The 20,922-nt window shown below is 46.2% G+C and overlaps 1 protein-coding gene across 1 annotated transcript in view; it reads left to right on the top strand.

The window, feature by feature from the left end:
- Nucleotides 1-20,525, top strand: part of NCAPH (non-SMC condensin I complex subunit H) — a gene marked incomplete at its 5' end in the record, with an annotated part of 28,780 nt that extends 8,255 nt beyond the window's left edge. The window contains 12 exons of the mRNA XM_081333510.1: nucleotides 501-690; nucleotides 2,716-2,807; nucleotides 3,324-3,529; nucleotides 4,086-4,234; nucleotides 5,241-5,347; nucleotides 7,564-7,686; nucleotides 7,859-7,978; nucleotides 11,181-11,360; nucleotides 12,975-13,091; nucleotides 14,371-14,456; nucleotides 19,380-19,455; nucleotides 20,034-20,525. Of these exons, the coding sequence (XP_081189636.1) occupies nucleotides 501-690; nucleotides 2,716-2,807; nucleotides 3,324-3,529; nucleotides 4,086-4,234; nucleotides 5,241-5,347; nucleotides 7,564-7,686; nucleotides 7,859-7,978; nucleotides 11,181-11,360; nucleotides 12,975-13,091; nucleotides 14,371-14,456; nucleotides 19,380-19,455; nucleotides 20,034-20,093 (1,506 nt within the window). The 3' untranslated portion in view covers nucleotides 20,094-20,525. The remainder of the gene's footprint in view (nucleotides 1-500; nucleotides 691-2,715; nucleotides 2,808-3,323; nucleotides 3,530-4,085; nucleotides 4,235-5,240; nucleotides 5,348-7,563; nucleotides 7,687-7,858; nucleotides 7,979-11,180; nucleotides 11,361-12,974; nucleotides 13,092-14,370; nucleotides 14,457-19,379; nucleotides 19,456-20,033) is intronic.
- Nucleotides 20,526-20,922: the final 397 nt, after the last annotated feature.

Raw genomic sequence — 20,922 nt, 5'->3', positions numbered from 1 at the left:
CAATGCAGCTTGCGGAGCAGAGGTGTTATGTGGGAGTATTGGGAAACCCCCATCACAACCCGTGCGGCCACATTCTGCACCAGCTGAAGCCTCCGGGTGGTTCTCAAGGGCAGACCCATTGTTGCGGCAATGGAGCGGAGAAGAGAGTTAAGAGGACAATCTGGGTTGATTGATATTGAGCTAATTGTACGGGCTCAAGCAAATGAATGGTCAGGGGTAGTTCAGCCAGCTTTTCAACCTGGCAACTGACATTTAAATGTGGGTGTTTGTTTATTAAATTTGTTTTGCCACCCATCTCATATCAAAATGACTGGGCAGCTGACAGCATTAAAACATTAAAATCCTAACAGATGAATATTTCTAAAACAATAAAATGGAAATTACAATTAAAATAAAATTGTAGTGAAAAGATGGGGAGGGAGAGAGGATTCAGAGGTTGGGAGGTAGGATTGTCTCTTAATTCAGCTACCACTTCTAGTTTTTCCTGGTTTTTTCTGCAGAGTGATCCCATGTTCCAAAAAACCGCCTCGTCCTTTGATGAATGCAGTACAGCTGGAGTGTTCCTTACCACACTTCACACGCACAGCTACCTCAGCGAAGTCCTGTTCGATTCCATGGTTGTTCCTCTGTCTTCTTCTGTGACTTCTGAGATGCCAAGTTCTTCTCCTGTGAATGTGACTGATTTAAAATGTAAGGCATGAAAAATTGGTAGCAAACGATTGTACTTACAATGTTTGTTTTGAGTTTGTTTGATACGGAGCAAGAAGGACAAACCCTAAGTGTCGTTCAATGGAAATAACTGGTGTTCACCTCTCTTTTTCCTCCCCTGCTGTCATTCCAAGTTGCTAATGTTCAAACTTTTATTTCAAGGTCATACAGGCAGTCCTTGATCGTATAACCATTCATTCCGTCATCGTTTGAAGTTGTAACGGCAGTGAGAAAAGGGACGTGGCTGTTTTCCATGCTTACAAACTTTGCAGCGTCCATGTGGTCACATGATTAACATTTGGACGCTTGGCAACTGGCATGTATTTATGACGGTTGCAGTGGCCAGTGTCATGTGATCATTTTGGGTGGCCTTCTGACAAGCAAAATCAATGGGGGAAGACAGAGTCACTTAACCACCGTTACTAACATCGCAATTGCAGTGATTCACTTAACCACTGTGGAAACAAAGATTGTAAAATGGAGCAAAAGTCGCTTAGCAACTTTATCTTGCTTGGCAAGAGAACTTTGGGGCTCAGTTGTGGTCAAGGATTATTTGTAAACCCAACTTGATTGTGTTACACTGCCTGTAAGAATCTCACGTACAGGCTTCCTCTGGCTTTCTCAGAGTTCACACATTATATTAAGCCATGGTTGCTTTAGTAATGATTTACAAATCACAAGTGGCTGGATTTGTATAACGTCGTGTCCACAAAGTTTGAACATTTTCTTAGGCAAAATTAAACCACATTATTGCCCAGTTCGGACACATTGTGGTAAGCTAGAACGTGGTTGCATGGTTTGTGTCTGAGCATGTTGTATAGACCTAGCCAACAAATCACAGCACGCTGTGTGACCCTGACTTTAAGGTCCAAACTGGGAGGAACGGTTGTAACTAGTGCTCAGCAGAGTTTGAAGATCTCACTCAGGGGTCCAACCTGGCAACTTGTGGATGATAGTTTCCAGCTATCCCCAGCCAGCCGTGCTAAGCTAGCCGCTACTAAGCAAGGCAGTTCTTAAGTGAGTTTTGCCCCATTTTACAATCTGTTTGCCACAGTTGTTAAGTGAATCACCACAGCTGGGCAGTAAATATGCGGTTGTTAAGCAGATCTGGCTTCCCCCATTGACTTTGCTTGTTGGAAGCCAGCTGGAAAGGTTCAAAATGCAATCACATGATCCCGGGACTCTATGTACATCGTAAATAACCTGCCAGTTGCCAATGCCCGAATTTTGATCACGTAACCGTGGGGATGCTGCAATAGTCTTAAATATGAAAAAATGGTCAAAACTGGCAAAGGCAACAAGTTGATCTCTGGAAATTCTGCTTAGATAAAGGCAGGAAAGAAATACCGTACATTCTGACCCCCTATTTCAACTTCAAGTAGTCCTCGACTTAACAACAGTTCATTTAGCGATCGTTCAAAGTTACGCCACTAAAAAAAAAGTGACTTATGATCATTTTTCACACTTACAACCATTGCTGCATCCCCAGGGTTATGTGATCAAAATTCAGATGCTTGGCAACTGACTCGCATTTATGACGGTCGCAGTGTCCCGGGGTCACGTGATCCCCTTTTGCGACCTGACAAGCAAAGTCAGTGGGGAAGCCAGGTTCGGTTAACACCCGTGTCACTGTGACTGACTTAACCATTGTGGCAAGAAAGGTATTAAAAATGGGGGAAAATTCACTTAACAAATGTTTCGCTTAACAACAGAAATTTTGGGCTCAATTGTGGTCGTAAGTCAAGGTCTACCTGTATAGGAAAGGACCTTTGTATATTGCAGGAGTGTCAAAGTGCCGGCCCACGGGCTGGATGCATCATAGCGAAACCGCGCCTACCCCATTGCCAGCAACGGCAAAAAAAATGTCACTATACGTCGTGACACGTTACGTGACGTTGCAAGTTTGACACCGCTGGTATACTGGAAAGCTCGCTGACGTATAAGATTTTAACAGCTTTTAATCTCAGATTTCTTTTTGAACTCCCTTCTTTTTGCTATCGTATCTAGCCATTCTTCTGCGATGTCTTGAAAAGTCTGCCATTTGCCCTTCATTGTCTGGCTTCCTGTTTACTCAGTGGAACAGTGAAACCCACAACGAGGTACACAAATTTGGTTGCTGCTTTATATCAGAAGAAGTTGTCATAGCAATCTTATATTTAGTTCAACATTTTTCTTTTCATTTATGTCCAGGAGATGCCACCATCTCGTGGGCTACTGGGTTTCTTATCAAATCTTGTTTCTAGAGATTTTCTCAACTTCTATTCCGAAATGTTTAAGTTAAGACAGCTTGAACCTTGCAGTGAAATTTGGCTTTTCTCAGCTTTATCATTACTTACGATGGTGGCGCAGTGCTTAGAATGCAGTACTACAGGCTACTTCTGCTGACTGCCGGCTGCCAGCAGTTTGGCAGTTCGATCCTCACCGTCTCCAGGTTGACTCGGCCTTCCATCCTTCCGAGGCCGGTAAAATGAGGACCCAGAGAGGGCTCTAAAGCCTAAATGCTATTGCTAAGTGCTACTATTCTATAACTATTTAGAGTCTAGCGTTGTACAGTTAGCTTTTGACTGTCATTTTGAAAGAAAAAAAAAACCCTTAAAATGTTGTTTTGTGTTCAGTCAGTCTCTGCCCTACTGGATAAATTCAAGAAGAGTGACCAGGCGTTTGATATCAACGCAGAGGCTGACAACGACCCCCAGGAATTTGTTGAGGACGGAATGGAAGATGATTTTGATGCTGACGTTCTGGACAAGACGATGGCGAGAGATCTCGGTGAATTCTCCGAGAAGATGGAGGCACACCGAATAACACCGAAGCACTCAAGGCATGTCCTTCTTGGGCTATTTGGGGGTGGGGGCGGTGCTCTTGACAGGTTGTTAAAGAGAGCTGCTTGTTGTCTTCCCTGAAAAATGATCAGGAACAACATTTGTAAAAAAAAACATGCATGTTATTCATGTGGTCTTTGACATACGACCATAACTTAGCCCCAAATTTCTGTCGCTAAGCGAGACATTGGTTAAGTGGGTTTTGCCCCCGTTTTACGACCTTTCATGCCGCAGTGAATTGATCGTTAAGTTAATAACATGGTCTCCCCATGGACTTTGCTTGTCAGAGGGTCACAAAAGGGGATGACGTGACCCCAGGACACGGCAACTGTCAGGAATACATGCCAGTTGCCGGCCATCTGAATTCTGACCATGTGACCACAGGGATATTGTGGTGATTGTAAGTATGAAACACAGCCATGTCATTTTTTCCAGCGCCATTGTAACTTCAGACAGTCAGTAAGCAAACTGTTTTAAGTCACGGGCTACCTGCACAGCACACTTGAAGACGCAACGGCCACTCTTTTAAACTAGTGTTAAATCTGTTTCTTACAGAGAAAAACTGGCTTCAGTAAGAGAAGGGGATATTGGGTCCATGTGTCTGCAGCTGTCCATGAACCCCAGCGAGTATTCTTACTTCAGCCCCCGAATTATGTCCATGTGGGCAGGCCCAGAGCACTGGCGTTTTAAACCACGCCATAAAGGTACGGTGGACAGAGGTTGGGGAGGGATTGTCAAGCGTCCAGCAGTCAAAGTTAATTGTAGCCTCTCCTAAATTTATGAAGAATCGCAATCTTTTATCTGTTACTGTTTCCTGTGGTTTGAGTCTGTCGGACCTCTTTTACTATTTTCTTCTTCTGTTTCATCTGTACTGCGTGTGAGTGCCTGTGAGTTCACAGATGCACACTCCCCTTTTCAAAATAACGCTCTGTGCTCTGGATGCTGCTGCCTGAAGTTTATCAAAGCATATTCTGTAATAGACAGTAGAGCAGACATGTCAAACACAAGGCCCGGGGCCCAGATCCGGCCCGCGAAGTGGTTTCATGCGGCCCGCGAAGCCATTCTGGAAACAGTGAGGGAACGGCCCCCACTGCCTTGGCCCTGGCCCAGAGACCCTCCTCCTGCCAGAGACCCTCAGATCTGTCCCGCTCCTGCCCAGGCCCCCATAGGCACCCTTGATGCCAACGATGTAGAGCTGGCCACGCCCACCCAGTAGGCCATACGCACTCTAGCCACGCCCACCCAGTAGGCCACACCCACCCTGGCCATACCCACCCGGCCTCTTGAGGGCAACTGCAATGCTGACGCGGCCCTCAATGAAATTGACTTTGACACCCCTGCAGTAGAGTGTATGTTGATCTCTTACTCTGTAATAGAAATGGTATCACGGTATATCTCATTTTAGCTTAAGAGCATATAGATAAATGTGTAGTGGTTGCATTTCCGATCCGCTGTAATTGTTTATTTTCTCACATCACAACCAGGATTGGGAGGTCAGAGTAGAGCTATACCTCATGTTTTAATTATTTTGAAAGTGCCATTTTGTGTTGCCTGCTCAAAGACAATTGGAGTTCACTTTTACGAAACAATACCGTTCATGCCTACATGCAGCCACATTAAAAAAAAAGCCCCAGAAGATTTAATATTCTAAGGCAGAGCAAGAAACCTCCTTCCATCGTGTTTGCATTGTGTCTTCTGTCATCTGCACAGGTGATGCCAGCTCTCAAAGAGTCAGTAAAAGGAAAACGACTAAGAAAGCCTTTGAGATCAATTTTGACGAGGAGATTGATTTTGAAGTTTACTTCCGCAAAACCCGGGTAGGTTTTTTTTCCTGAAGACAGGACAAGAAGCAAGGGGTGGGAAATCATTACAGGGAGAAGCAACCTAGAACTTAAGGAGAAATTTTCTGTGACAACGATTCATCAGTGGAACGGCCTGCCTCCAGAAGTTGTGGGTGTTCCATCACTGGAGGTTGTCAAGAAGAGGCTGGACAGTCCTTTGCGTGGAATGATAATAGGGCAGGGGTAGGCAACCTTGGCTCTTTGATGACTTGTGGACTTCAACTCCCAGAATTCCTTAGCCAGCATGGGGGAACTATGGCCCCCTCATGACTCGTGGACTTCAACTCCCAGAATTCCTGAGCCAGCATGGCTCAGCTTGGAAACCTCTCCCTTTCCCCTCAGCGTGGCTGACTCAGGAATTCTGGGAGTTGAAGTCCACGAGTCATAAAGCGGCCTAGGCCTAGGCCAGGGGTAGGCAACCTTGGCTCTTTGATGACTCGTGGACTTCAACTCCCAGAATTCCTGAGCCAGCATGGCTCAGCTTGGAAACCTCTCCCTTTCCCCTCAGCGTGGCTGGCTCAGGAATTCTGGGAGTTTATTTATTTTATTTATTTTTATTATATTTATATACCGCCCTTTCCCGAAGGACTCAGGGCGGTTTACAGGGTGGTTAAAACAAAAAATACAAAAGTTAAAAACAGATGAAAAAAAATTATATCCGTCCCTGAACAAATAAAACCCCAGTTAAAATTAAAATTAAAATTCTCAGCCACGGGTCCACAGGTCATAAAAGAGCCAAGGTTGCCTACCCCTGCTATAGGGCCTCCTGATTGAAAGAGGGGTTAGACTAGCAGACCTCCAAGGTTCCTTCCAACTCTTACTCTCCAGGGTGCCCCAATATTTTTTAACTGGTAGTTTTAAATAAGGATCTAAATTAGCAGCCCTTTTTTGGAGTACAGTTTGCAAGCAACACTAATGTATCCGGTGTCTTCAATACCTGAGTTGTCAGAGATCAATATTGTAAGTGTATATACTGCCCTCCTGTGGACAGACCCCTACCACATCCTCTGTTTCTTTTGTCTGCCCCTCCTGCCTGAAGGAAAGAAAAGTTTCCTCTGGGCTGTGTTCTAGCAACCTGCTTGGAGATGGTTAACGTTCTGATTTCCTAGAGTGGGAAATCAGTTGTTGGAAAGGAGAGGTGCCAGCACAGCCTTCTTGCTACCTGGCAGTTCTGCTCAGGATCATGGCTTGCCTGTTAAATCGCCGTCAGTGCGCTGAGCTACGGAGAATGCCCTCAGGTGGAGTCATTATGGCTTTGATTCCCAATCTGACTCCCAGTAAAAGACTTATCACTATCCCGTAGGTGTCACAGCTCAGAAGAAGAATTGTTTCTACTCCTGAACTTTTTGTCTGCGTTCATTTTGCTATGATTTGCAAGCAAAGCAGCTCCACACCTAATCAAGAAACAATAACACATTCTAAAACTCAATTTATTTCTGACTTGTGGCAGGCCATCTACGTTGCCAATATTGCAAACACCTCCCCATACCTTTCTTTAGTTTTTATTTAAGCCCGTTAGATGCCACGACAAAAACTGCCCGATAGGCAAATTACATTGCCCTTGGAGTTTACGTTTTCTGCTCCTTCAGCACCTGAACTTCAGTCTCGAATCCATGGTTTAACAGACTCTGAGCACAGAATAATCTCTGTTGCAATGCTTTAGTCAAATATGCCTTATCCTGCCCATATCTATTTTTTCTTTTTGGGGGGATATTGGCTGGCCTGCCAATTGAAATCCATTTATAGCTGATGTTTGCACTGGGAATGAATGAAATTGTGCACGTGTCAAATCTAAATCAGGGCGATGTGGTGGCTCACTGGTTAAGAGCCGGCGGCCCAGATTTGAGATCTGAGCGCCATGCGACGGAATGTGCTCCCGTTCTCGCCCCAGCTCCTGCCAACCTAGCAGTTCGAAAGCAATTGCGAGTAAATAAATAGGTGCTACTTTGGTGGTGGGGTGTGTGTAGCCGTGCTCCGTGATGTCATACTGGCCACATGACCACAGAAATGTCTTCGGACAACACTGGCTCAGTGGCCCTTGAAATGGGGAAGAGCACCACTCCCTATAATCAGCAACAACTAGCAGAGTCAAATCTGCAGGGACCAAGTCAGTGCAAAGTGTGATTTAAGATAAAGCTTGTACAGCCTTCCCCATAGAGGAGGTTTCTGACGTTTCTGGTTTTCTAAAACAGGCAGCTACGGTTCTGTCCAAGTCCACCCTGGAAAGCCAAAACAAGAAAAGCAACACCCTCCCAGCAGACTTCCATTACGATCCAGACAACCTCACTCGGCTGTTCCTCAAACCACAAATCAGGGTAAGGTCCGCTCGTTTAGTGTAAGAATCTTGGCAGTGATGCTTACAGCCTGCTCCTCTGGGCCGAAGATTGGCTAAGAGGTTTTCTGCCCGAGCCAGCATGCCTTGGTGGATCCATTCTTTCCGTTAGTTAGCAGCTGCCCTTATTCTTTCAAGTTATTTTGCTTCTACAGCTATCGAAGATGTCACTTCGGGGCTGTTCACCCGGTCACGGCGATGATGATGATGATGAAGTTGGAGAATACGATTACAACAATCCCAACGATACCTCCAACTTCTGTCCCGCGGCGCAGGTGAGTTGTAAAAATAAGAAGTCTGCTCTGTGTTTGACCGCCATCCTTTCGTACCGGAAATTGGTGGCTGGAAGCTATAAAAATTGGTGGCTGAAAGTGGCAAGATTTAGATAGGATTGGTAATGAAACAATGGAGGATTTTAATGTTGATAATAAGGACAGAGGTCTCACTTGTTACAGCGTCAGCTGGAAAACCTTAAAAAGGCATCACCACCTAGCCAGGGGCTCCCAGCCCTGGGCCACATCCCAACTACCCAGTCCTGGCCTATTTGGGATTAGCTGCCTGGAGTGCACGTGGACAACGCAACAAGCGAGAACGGTGGGCCGGCAGACACATGCATGTGTGCCAGCCTGCCACTTGTGCAAGTCGAGCTGCGCGCTTGCCCTCCCCACCACTCGCACAAGGGCTGCATGCACACGCATGCTGGCCCGCAGCTTGTGGGGTCCAGTTGCCCTCCCCCCCAGCCGAGCCACCAAGGTTGGGGACCGCTGGAGTCGGAATCTGAACTGGGCTAACAGGAGGACGAATAATCCCACTTGGTTTGCATTTCAGAAGAGAAGCTTAAGAGTTGCTGTGCAGTGCAGGTAGTCCTTGACTTATGACCACAACTGGGACCAGAATGTCTGTTGCTTAGCAGGGTGGTTGTTAAGTGAGTTGTTAAGTGATTTTACGACCTTTTTTACCACGCTTGTTAAGTGAATCACTACACTTAAGTGAATCGTGCAATTGTTAAGTGAATTCTGTTTCCCACATTGACTTTGCTGGTCAGAGGTTTGCTGGGTGGGAGATTCACAAATGACAATAATATCACAACACAACACACACAAACACACACAAAGAGGTGCATGCCGGTTGCCAAGGGCCCAAATTTCGATCCCTGAGGACGCTGCGATGAGAGTGAGCAGTGGGAAGCAGCCAGCAGTCACTTCTTTCACTGCTGTTGTAACAGTTGAACGGTCATTAAATGAATGGTTATAAGTCGAGGACTACCTGTATTGCTATACATCTGGGGGAAAAAGGTTGTGCTAAGTGGCGGCACCTTTCTTTGTATCGAGCTAGCTTCTTATTTTAATTTCTTTACACATTGAAATCTGTATTTCGAGAACAGACTTCAGCTCAACCCTGACAAGACTGAGTGGCTGTGCATTCCGGCATCCCGGGATATTCAAAATATTCCATCTCTTTCTATGGGGGGTGAGCTTTTACCCCCCCGTAGATAGGGCTCGCAACTTGGGAGTCCTCCTAGATTCACGGCTTACTCTGGAAGACCATATAGTGGCCGTGACTAGGGGGGCTTTCGCCCAGGTTCGCCTGGTGCGCCAGTTGCGGCCCTATCTAGACCGGGATGCCCTGTGTACGGTCACTCATGCGCTCGTGACCTCTCGTCTGGACTACTGCAATGCTCTTTACATGGGGTTTCTCTTGAAGACCACTCGGAGGCTCCAACTGGTACAGAATGCGGCCGCGAGAGTTGTCTTGGGAGTTTCCCGGTACTCCCATGTTACACCTTTGCTCCGTGAGCTACATTGGTTACCAGTTGTCTTCCGGGTGAGATTCAAGGTTTTGGTAATGGTCTTTAAGTCCTTACATGGCATGGGTCCGGAGTACCTTGGGGACCACCTGCTGCCGGCGTCAACTTCCCTCCACCCTGTGCGTTCCCACAGAGAGGGCCTCCTCAGGGTGCCTCCGGTCAGAGAATGTCGGCTGGTGGCCCCTAGGGGGAGGGCCTTCTCTGTGGGCGCTCCGGCTTTATGGAACCAGCTGCCGGTCGAGCTCCGGACGGCACCGGACCTTCGCTCCTTCCGACGCGGTCTGAAGACCCATTTATTTGAACAAGCTGGCCTGGCCTGATGGGGGATGTTAGGGTTTTTAATGGGTTTTTATACTGTATTGTTTTACTGGGCGATTATTTAATTCTCTTTTTAATTTTTGTATTTGCTATTTATATGTGCCCTGTTCACCGCCCTGAGTCCCTCGGGAGAAGGGTGGTATATAAATTTTAATAATAATAATAATAATAATAATAATAATAATAATAATAATAATAATAATAATAATAATAATAATAATAATAATAATAATAATAATAATAATAATAATAATAATAATAAAAAGGAAAAAAAATCCAGACGTCTTTAGTGGCCAGGAGCCTCGGCATGACTCCTTCCTCGTTCAAGGCAAGCAAAAGTCTCTCTTTTCGGGGCTGCTCTCCGGCTTGTGATTTTTGCAATGGAAGAGGAAGTGGTTTTAGGGCAGAGCTGGGAAGCAGAGAATTTCCAGCTTTTGTGGGACTTTACCTCTTTTTATGTCCAGTCAGCCTGACTGTTCCGAGTCTGAACCAATAATAAATGGCTTGAAAAGGGAGGGGAGGATTCCCAGAATCTTGGAACAATTTTTCCACGGAAAACTGAGTGTTTAACTTAGAGGTCTGAAAGGCTTTTGAAAGTCAGAACTTTTCAAATCTTGTTAACATGATACCCGACATTTTTTATACCACGGGTTCCTTTTGGATGCTCATAAGATAATGTCTACCAAGAGGCACATGGGAGCACAGTAACAAACAAAGAGTTGTGGATGCTCAAAATATTTTTTGGCAGAACTCTTTTAAAAAAGTTCTCTTCCAGCAATTGTAATCCTGCCAAATCTTCCTCCTTTGGGACATACTAATTAGTAGAGATACATCTGCCGTACAGGTAGTCCTTGACTTTTAACCATTCATTTACTGACCACTCAGAGTTACAATGAAACTGAAGAAAGCGACGTGGCTGCGTTCCACGCTTATGACCATTGCAGCATCCCTGTGGTCATGTGATCAAAATTTGGGTGCTTGGAAACTGGCATCTACTTACGACGGTTGCAGTGTCCTGGGGGGGGAGAGGGGAGATGTCATGTGATCACCTTTTGCAACCCTCCGACAAGCAAAGCCAAGGGGGATGCCAGATTCACTTTACAACCGTTTTGCTAACAACTGCAGCAATTCACTTAACAACCGTGGCAAGAAAGATCGTAGGATGGGGCAAAACTCCCTTAATAAACGTCTCACTTAACAGCAGAAATTTTAGGCTCAGTTGTGGTCCTAACTGGAGGACTACCCATATTTCTTTTCTAGATCTCTTTGACTGAGAAAGAGACACTGTGGAACTCTAAAACTTGACTGCACTCCTGTTAATTCCCCACCCCACACCTCTTCTTTCTGTCCAGGGTGATGATGACAGTGATGATGAAAACGGCCCTGTGAACTTTATAGGTCAAGGAGGGATGTTTGAAATGACAGCCAATCCTACAGGTGGAGAGGACCAAGATGGAGAACTTGATGGAAAGGTCAAAGGGCTTCAAATCTCCACCTACGGTGAAGCCAATATGGTAGCTGAGCCTCAAAAGGCAAGTATTAGTTTGGAATGCACAGTCCCAAAACTGTGTCTCCCCAAATTCCCCATTAGTATCTGGAACAGCCGGGTTGGGAAAAGGTGATACACCACCTCACTTGATGATGGGTTGAAGATCTTCCTGTGACTTACCCATAGTCTAGCTATGGGGAAGCTGCACAGTGGTTAGAATGCAGTATTGCAGACCAACTCTGCCCACAGCTGGGAAATCAGTACTGATGGGGGCTCAGCCTTCTATCCCTCTGCGGTCAATAAAATGAGGACCCAGATGGTTGGGGGAGCAATATGATGACTCTATAAAACCACTCAGAGTGGGCTGTAAAGCCCTGTGAAGCGGTATATAAGTGCTACTGCTAGTCCTCGACAGCACTGAAAAAAGTGACCTCTGGCTGTTTTTCACAGCATCCCCACAGCCATATGATCAAAGCTTGCATGCTTGGCAACTGGCATGTATTTATGACAGCTGCAGTGTCCCGGGGTCATGTGATTCCTTTTTGTGGCCTTCTTGACAAGCAAAGTCAACGGGAGAGCCAGCTTCACTTAACAGCCACGTTACTAACTTAAGAGCTGCAGTGAGTCATTCGACAAAAGGGTATCAAGAAAGATTGTAAAATGGGGGGGAACTCATTTAACAACTGTATCGCTTAGCGACAGTAATTTGGGGCTCAATTGTAGTTGTAGTTATACGTCAAAAAAAGGACGCGGTGGCTCAGTGGGTTAGGACGCTGAGCTTGTCGATCAGAAGGTCGGCAGTTTGGCGGGTCGAATCCCGAGTGCCGCGTAACAGAGTGAGCGCCTGTTACTCGTCCCAGCTTCTGCCAACCTAGCAGTTTGAAAGCACGTAAAAAATGCAAGTAGAAAAATAGGGACCACTACGGTGGGAAGGTAACAGCGTTCCGTGCACCTTTGGCGTCTAGTCATGCCGGCCACGTGACCACGGAGACGTCCTCGGACAAGCGCTGGCTCTTCGGCTTTGAAATGGAGATGAGCACCGGCCCCTAGAGTCGGAAACGACTAGCACGCGTGTGTGGGGGAAACTTTACCTTTACCTAAAGTTATACATCGAGGACTAGCTGTAGCGTAATAGATGTTATTTAACCAGATCCAAGCTCTCTAATCCGAAGTGAGAGAACACGTAGAGAAGCAGTTTTCACCTACGAATCTGAGCTTTATCTTGCATTCCTGTTGAGTTTATTGTATATGGACAAGCTTGACCTGGTTTCACGTCAGCAGCTCCTTCAATCCTTTACAATCTTTGCAGAGGGAAATCCTGTATCTTTACTTGTGTTTAAGTTAGTGGAAGGTATGGCTCACCTTCCCCTTTCTTCGTAGCTTGACTGGATAGGATGTCTTCTGGAATTCCATGCTCTTCTCATCTGGGCCAGGCTCAGAGAGAGACTTGCTTTTTGTGACAAGAAACTAGCTCAAAACCTATTTCTAGATTAGTTTTCTCATTCTGTATGCTTATTCCTCTAGAAAGCAGATTTATTCATTTTAAATAAGGCCCTCCCGCAGGCTATATGGAATAGCAGTACTTTGAAAGGTTAGGGTTGCAGATTTGTCTCGGGTTATTACGACTCTTTTAACTCTGCCTAATTTTGGATTCCAGGTGAACAAAATAGATATTCAATATGCAAAAACCGCCAAAAGGATGGACATGAAGAAGCTCAAACAGAGCATGTGGCACCTCTTGACAGAAGTCCCAAAGAATCAGGCCGAGGGAGAGGTACACAAGAGGAGATCTGGTTTTGTTGCTGTTGTTCTTGTTTTCTCCTTCGGTATCTTAGTTGACTTTCTCTGAACTCTGCTTCTTAAGGCAGTAACCGCACACTTTTAATCACCACTTTGCAAAAAGAAGAACTGCAAAATTTTATTTTCTTGGAACGTTGCTCCTCCTCACTTCAATAGACAGTATTACAGGATTAGCGATTATCTCCAGAAGAGAGTAATCCACAAAGATGATAAGGGAGCAGAGGTAAAACATATAAAGAACGGCTCCTGGAATTGGGTCTGTCTAGTTTAATGAAGAGAAGGACTAGGGGTGACATGATAGCAGCCTTCCAATATCTCAGGGGCTGCCCCAAAGAAGAGGGAGTGAAGCTATTTTCCAAAGCGCCCAAAAGCAGGACAAGAAGCAACGGATGGAAACTCGTCAAGGAGAGAAGCAACCTGGAACTAAGGAGAAACTTCCTGACAGTGAGAACAATTAACCAGTGGAACAACCTGCCTCCAGAAGCGGTGAATGCTCCAACACTGGAAGTTTTTAAGAAGAGACTGGACAGCCATTTGTCTGAAATGGTATAGGGTTTCCTGCCTGAACAGGACTAGACCTCCAAGGTCCCTTCCAACTTTATTATTATCATTATTATTTTTATTTTCCTGGCTAATTCTATAAAATTACATAGAATCATAGGGCTGGAGGGGCTTTAGAGATCTGGTCCACAAGGAGACCTCATTCCATCCCAAACAAATGCCTATCCTATCTTTTCTTCAAAACCTCCGGCAGTGGAGCACCTACAGTGCCAGGAGACAACTATTGCATTGATTAATTGTTCTCACTGTCAGGAAATTTCTGCTTAGTTCCTGGTTGCATCTCTCTCTGTTAAGCTTCCACCTGTTGCTTCTTGTCCTGCCTTCAGGTGCTAGGTCCAGTTGCAGCCTGCCATTCTGCTGCTTTTTCAAAGTTTCTTTTCCACTACTGCTTTACATCATTGGGAGGTTATTCGCCTACGCACCATGGCAACCCTGGCAACTTTTAAGATGTGTGAACCTTTCAACACGATGGCTGAGGAATTCCAGCATTTGTAGTCTACACATCTTAAGTCTGCCCAGGTAGGAAACCATTCCATGTGTGAAACATGGTCACCCAATGCCGTTGTAACTTTGAACGGTCACTGAGCCAACCGTTGTAAGTCGAGGACAACCTGTACAGAAATCAGAACACAACAAGTCCTGCCTGGAAGGTTTATGACCTGACTGCTTTTGTTTCGATGTTCCCTCTGCAGACTGAAGGGCCAGAGAAAAAAGTCAACTCTTTATCGGTCAGAGGCTCAAAGGCCTTCAGCAGCATCACCACGGACCTACTTCACAGGTATTTCCCAGGGCAGGGGTGTCAAACTCAATTTCATTGAGGGCCGCATCAGCATTGCGGTTGCCCTTGGGGGGCCGGGTGGGTATGGCCAGGGTGGGTGTGGCCAGGGTGGGCGTGGCCGGAGTGCGTATGGCCTACTGGGTGGGCGTGGCCAGCTCTACATCGTTGGCATCAAGGGTGCCTATGGGGGCCTGGGCAGGAGTGGGACAGATCTGAGGGTCTCTGGACCAGGGCCAAGACAGTGGGGGCCGTTCCCTCACTGTTTCCAGGATGGCTTCGTGGGCCGCATGAAACCACTTCGCGGGCCGGATCCGGGCCCCGGGCCTTGTGTTTGACATGTCTGTCCCAGGGTATCAAAACTCTTGTCAAATACCAGGAAGTGAGATGGAGATACACTCCTCTCTAGGGTAAACCACGGCTTTTGAAACAAGTCCACCCCGTGGAGCTTAGGGCAAGCCACAGGAGGTCAGAGTACTACAGAGGACCATTTACCTGATGTGAACGGATTGACAATTTCTCTGTCTGCACCCAGGTTGGGGAATAATTTGTCCTTTTATCAGCCAGCCTTGCCTTTTAGAGAATTAATATGTCTGGCCATTACAGAAGGACTCTTTGCACATTTGTTGCTTCTTTAATAATTTATGCCCCAGCTCAAGGCAGCTGATAACAAGAAAGCAAATTACAGGGAGCCCTTGACTTACGACCACAATTGAGCCCAAAATGCATGCTGTTCACTGAGACAGTTCACTGAGTTTTGCCCCATTTTGCAGTCTTTGGGCCGCAATGGTGAAATGAATCACCGCGGTTGTTAAGCTAGCAGTACAGTGAGTAAGTGAATCTGTCTTCCCCCGTTGACTTTGCCTGTCGGAAGGTTGCAAAATGGGATCACATGACTCCAGGGCGCTGCAGCCGTCCGTGGCCGAGCCTTTGGATTTTGATCATGTGACCACGGGGATGTTGCGACAGCCGTTAAGTGTGAAAAATGGTCATAAGTCACTTCTTTTCAGTTCCGCTGTAACTTCGGTCTCTAAATGAACTATTGTAAGTCGAGGACTACCTGCATAAAATGCAACCGCACAGTAGTAAATTCAGTAGAATCTACCTCAAAATTAAAAGAATTCAGATTGATGATGATAACTTTATGATGATAACTTTATGGTCACTTTGAATGTACACCAATCGGCATACATCAAAATGAAATTTCGTTGCATACAGCTCTCAAAGGGTCACCACCTCCGATATATACTCCTTGTTCGGGGCCCGCTCAAATTTCACATTGTCCATTTTAGTCTCTTAGGGAGTGAACGATGGCAAACAGGACAGATGGAAATGGGGCTCCATGTGGATTAGCCCTCAAATTTGCTTGTATTCTGACAACCTCGCCTCCTTTCCTTTTTCTGATCCTGACTCTTCCACCCTTTCCTTAAAGAGGCCTTGCTTCTTTTCACCCCTGGAGCACGCTGCTGCCGCCGCCACCAACTCCTCCAAAAGCCTCTCTCTCTTCCTCTGGGCCTGCCGACAGCCTCATCCAGTTCCTTCGCTCCATAAGCTCCAGGCCCTCTCCTCCTCTGCCTCCTCTGGAAACAGCCCTGATTTGCAGTAGAATCCATCACTGGGCCAGCAGTCAGATCTTGCTGCTGGCAGAACAAATTCAAACAGCGCCAATGACTTTTAACGGTCTCACCAACAGTTCCAAAACAACTAGAAACTCACCAGGCCAGCAAAGATTGTCGGTCGTATGTCGTATGTTACCTTAGTTTCACCATGTTGCTCAAACACGTTAAAATCTTCCTGATCATGTGGCCTATAGCCCTTACTATCCCTCCCAAAACTATTCGCCTTCAAGAGCCAATGCAGCCGCAGCCATTCCAGGCGCCGCCATCTTAGAACATTGAGCAAGCAGAAGAACAGAAAAACAGGATTGGAAAGGACAAGCTTGGAGGTCTTCTAGTCCAGCGGCCCCCAAGCTTTTGGGCACCAGGGACCAGTTCCACGGGGAACGTTTTTCCCACGGAGCGGAGGGGGCCTGGTTTCATGTGCTGCAGATGGGGCTTCGCTTGTTTGCATGGCCCGGTTGCTGGCATGCTGCGGACCGCTGCCAGTCCATGGACCGGGAGTTGAGGACCCCTGTTCTATCCCAAACCTCCCGCTCAAAGCAGGGAGAAAAACCCGGAGAAAAGGGCTGTTTTTGTTGTTTTCCTACACTATGGGAAACTCTGGACCAAACACACCTCTCTATGGAAATGGCGCCATGCTCTGGGAGTCGAACCAGAGACGTCTTCTTCATTTTTCAACGAAGTGAGCTTTAGGTAGCAGGGGAATCTTCCAGTTCATTCTCTGGCTGATCAGATAACTGGGCAGGCTCATTGTGGGAGAGGCGATCTCCTTGGCCTGAAAAAAGTTTTTGTGACACTCGAGGTCATGGCCAAAGTTTAAAAGTACGGTAGCCACACTTGTTGAGAGTGCAAACCTTGGTGCTGGGTGCTGCCTTCTATTCACGTCGTAAGGTCCTGCCTCAGCTAATCCCTCAAGACAGCTCAACTCTCGAAGCAAGCATTATTTCAAAAGGAATTTTGTTACTGAGAGAAAGCGATTGCAAAGAAGACAGGCGGAATCTGAAGTTCCTGTGCAAAAACATTATTAGGCAAATTCATTCCCCATTGCTCAAACCCTTCCCCAGTGTCCTGGTCCATGAGGAGCCAGTCCGGGGGTGTGAAGTTGTTGTGAGAACTCCGAGCGGAAATGGTGATAACAAGTTCCCTGGCACCACGACCCTGGTAGCAGGCAGAAGTTTCCGGAGAGGAGTCAAACCAGGGCTACTTCCCCGCTCCCTGATTCCCAGGCAAATACATCAAAGCAGAAGTGGAAACAAGATAGAAACAATCTTAAATTCACCAAGAGTGCTCCACCTTCGCCCCCAGAATGGCAGTGTTCCCATAGGACCTGACACATGTATTTATTGTATGTGAATGGCTGCCTGTCTCACAAAACGTGGATTTGGGTTGTTGTTAGTTGTGAAGTCGTGTCCGACCCTTCGCGACCTCATGGACAACGTTCCTCCAGGCCTTCCTGTCCTCTACCATCTTCTGGAATCCATTTAAGCTCACGCTTACTGCTTCAGTGGCTCCATCCATCCATCTCGTTCTCTGTCGTCCCCTTCTTCTCTTGCCCTCAATCTTTCCCAGCATTAGGCTCTTCTCCAGTGAGTCCTTCCTTCTCATTAGGTGGCCAAAGTATTTGAGTTTTAGCTTCAGGATCTGGCCTTCTAAAGAGCAGTCAGAGTTGATCTCCTCTAGGACCGACCGGTTTGATCGCCTTGCAGTCCAAGGGACTCACAGGAGTCTTCTCCAGCACCATAGTTCAAAGGCCTCGATTCTTTGGCGCTCAGCCTTTCTTACGGTCCAACTTTCACTGCCGTACATTGCAACTGGGAAGACCATAGCCTTGACTATACGCACTTTTGTTCGCTTTGGGTAGCAAGCTATAAAATAACAGTATTAAAACCATTCCATAATTAAAAATCAATATTATTTAATCAAATGGCTCATGTGATTGTTATCATACACACACCCACACACCCACACACAAACACGGTGTATACACCCCAGGGAGTGTAATTGCTTTTTGTTTTAAGGTTTTATCCTTGTGCCCAGAGTCTCCAAAAGTGAGTTGGGCAGCCATATAAGTTTTCTTATATAAATAAATTAAAAGGTAGGACCATTAGATATTAATGTAACCACCTTATTAAATTTCCCTGCGACCCCCTCCCCCCCCCAAGCCTGTTGACACAGCCCTGGAACAAATCGAGGAGGGGGCCTCTCAAGGATGATGTTCCACAGGGTGGGGACCACAGCAGAGAAGGCCCTTCTCTTGGATCTGCCAGGTGTAACTCTAGCAGATGGGATGCACAACATCGCTCTTCTTCCCAAGATAAAGGGACAAGCATCCCTAAACAGGTAGTCCCTCAAAAGTGTTGTGCTAATTGCAAGTTCTGGGCTCTCTTCAGGGATAGAACTTGAAATCTTTTTAGATTCATGCTTTTCCTTTTTTTCCCCCCTGGAGATGAAAAAATTAAATTCAATAATCTACAATATCTTCCTACTTATATTGCAAAGGAAACATCATTTGCCACCGTGAAGCTTGATTCTTGTCAAGATGCTTTGAATTACACAATACACCAATTTGAGAGGTCCTTTGTGCTCTCTGCTGCTCTTTAGAAGGCCAGATCCTGAAGTTGAAACTCAAAGGCCACCTAATGGACTCACTGGAGCAGAGCCTCATGCTGGGAAAGGTGGAGGGCAAGAGAAGATGGAGACGACAGAGAATGAGGTGGCTGGATGGAGTCACTGAAGCAGTAGGCGTGAGCCTAAATGGACTCCAGAAGATGGTAGAGGACAGGAAGGCCTGGAGGAACGCTGTCCATGGGGGTCGTGATGGGTCGGACACGACTTTGCAACTAACAACAACATTGTGCTCTCTGAACTTGGTTTTCTTACAAATGTTTCATGACATCATCAGTGCTACAGTATGTAAATATCAGCGCTGCAGCACTGACGACGCTACCTAGTTTGGTAGTGAAATGTCTGCCAAAAAACAGCCAAGCTCAGAAAGCACCGAGGACCTCACAGTTCTTTTCCTCCTCTCCACAAACCGCCTCTCCCTTCTAGCACTGACGATGTTACCTGGTTGGGTCATGAAACGTCTGCAAGAAAACTGCCAGGCTCAGAGTTCACCAAGGACCGCTCCGTTCAACTCTGAGCTACAAATATTCTCCTCTGTCAATACACCAATTTGTTTGATGTGTCTACTTTAAAAAGTCTGATGGGGTTTTTTTTGGGGGGGCAGCGGCAATAAGAAAACCCAGGCGGAGAAAGTGTTTTTATTTCTTCCTTGCTTCTCGTCCCACCTTGTTCTGTCTTGCAGCCTGCCTTCCACGATGGCGAAAAACCTCTCTGTACCGTTGGCGTTTGCCTGCCTCTTGCACTTGGCTAATGAAAAGGTGAGTGCAATACCCCCAGTAATTCAAATGCAGCTGGGGCTCGCCTGACAGCCACAGCTGAGACCAAAATTTATGTCGCTAAGTGAAACATTTGTTAAGTGAGTTTTGCTCCGTTTTATGACTTTTCTTGCCACAGTTGTTAAGCGAATCACTGCAGTTGTTCATTTAGTAAGGTGGTCGTTTCCCCATTGTCTTTGCTCGTCAGAAGGTGGCAAAAGGGGATCACGTGATCCTGGGATGCTGCAGTGGTCATAAATATGAACCCGTTGCCAAGCATCTGAATGTTGATCCCGTGACCACGTGGATGATGCAACGGTCGTAAGTGTGAGAAACGGGAATAAGTCCCCTTGTAAGCACCGTTGTAACTTTGAACAGTCACTCAATGAACTGTTGTAAGTCGAGGACTGCCTGTAATAGGACTGTCATGTGGGATGAACAGGATCCGTTCAGCTTATCTCTCCTGGCTTGGCTAACCAGTTGGTGAAACCTTTGACAATGCTGAGAAGGAACTTGCGTTTGAGTGGGTAGTTTTAAGGTCTGACATTTTATTCTTCCCCCCCCTTCCTACTTGTCCCCAGAACCTGAAACTCCAAGGGGTGCAAGACTTGTCTGAAGTCTTAGTGCTACAAGAAGATTAACCCGTGCTATCCGACGTTCTCCGGCCTCCACAAAGAGGAATTTATCTGTTCTTTGAGACTTTTCTCCAGCTCATAAAGCGAAAGGCAGGAACTTCTGCCTAATTCCACCAGTTCTTTCTGGGACAAACAGGGTATGATTTGCAAATGATTTCGGCAATCAGATCTGTTTGTCTTTTAATGAGCCAGGGTGCTTTTAACTCCCCATGAAATTGTCCTCTTTGACCCTGAGTGCGGGGAGCCTTTTAACACTCGCGTGTGTGTGTGTTCTTGGCACAATCACGGTACTTGCATTGCATCTGCTTTTTAAAACACGCTTCGGTTTTCCCCACGCTGAAAATGTTCCCATCTTTCTTTCTACAGTTCCTCTCTCCTGTCGTTTTATAATTGTCTTAAAGTCATTTTATATATTTGTACAATTTTTTTTTTAGAAATAAACCCAACCTTATACTAGTTCGGTTCTGCCTATGACTGTAATTTGCTTTGAAACTCTTGACAGAAGAGCCAGTGACTTGAATTTATGCACATGTCTTGTTTGGATTATTGCATCTTGCGCTGCAGTTTCGTGTGGGTGGGGGACATAGTGGAGAAGAGTTTTGCTGCATGTCGGGAAATGCAACCAATGAGAGCCCAAGATTTTAATTTGCAGCCTATCCAGAAAAACCTTCCCTCGTAGGGAGATTTCATCAAGTAATAAGGAAGTTGCGCCAGACAGGTGACTTAACTGAAAACAGAGTTTGGAGGTCCTGTTGCACAACCACATTATCTCATCACATTCTAATGCACAATCTGTTACCTAACTGCTAGGTTGATGCAAGATACGATCTCCTTA

This window comes from Vipera berus, assembly GCF_964194415.1.
Source record: "Vipera berus genome assembly, chromosome: 8".
NCBI lineage: Eukaryota > Metazoa > Chordata > Lepidosauria > Squamata > Viperidae > Vipera > Vipera berus.
This window is presented reverse-complemented; position numbering and strand designations above follow the sequence as displayed.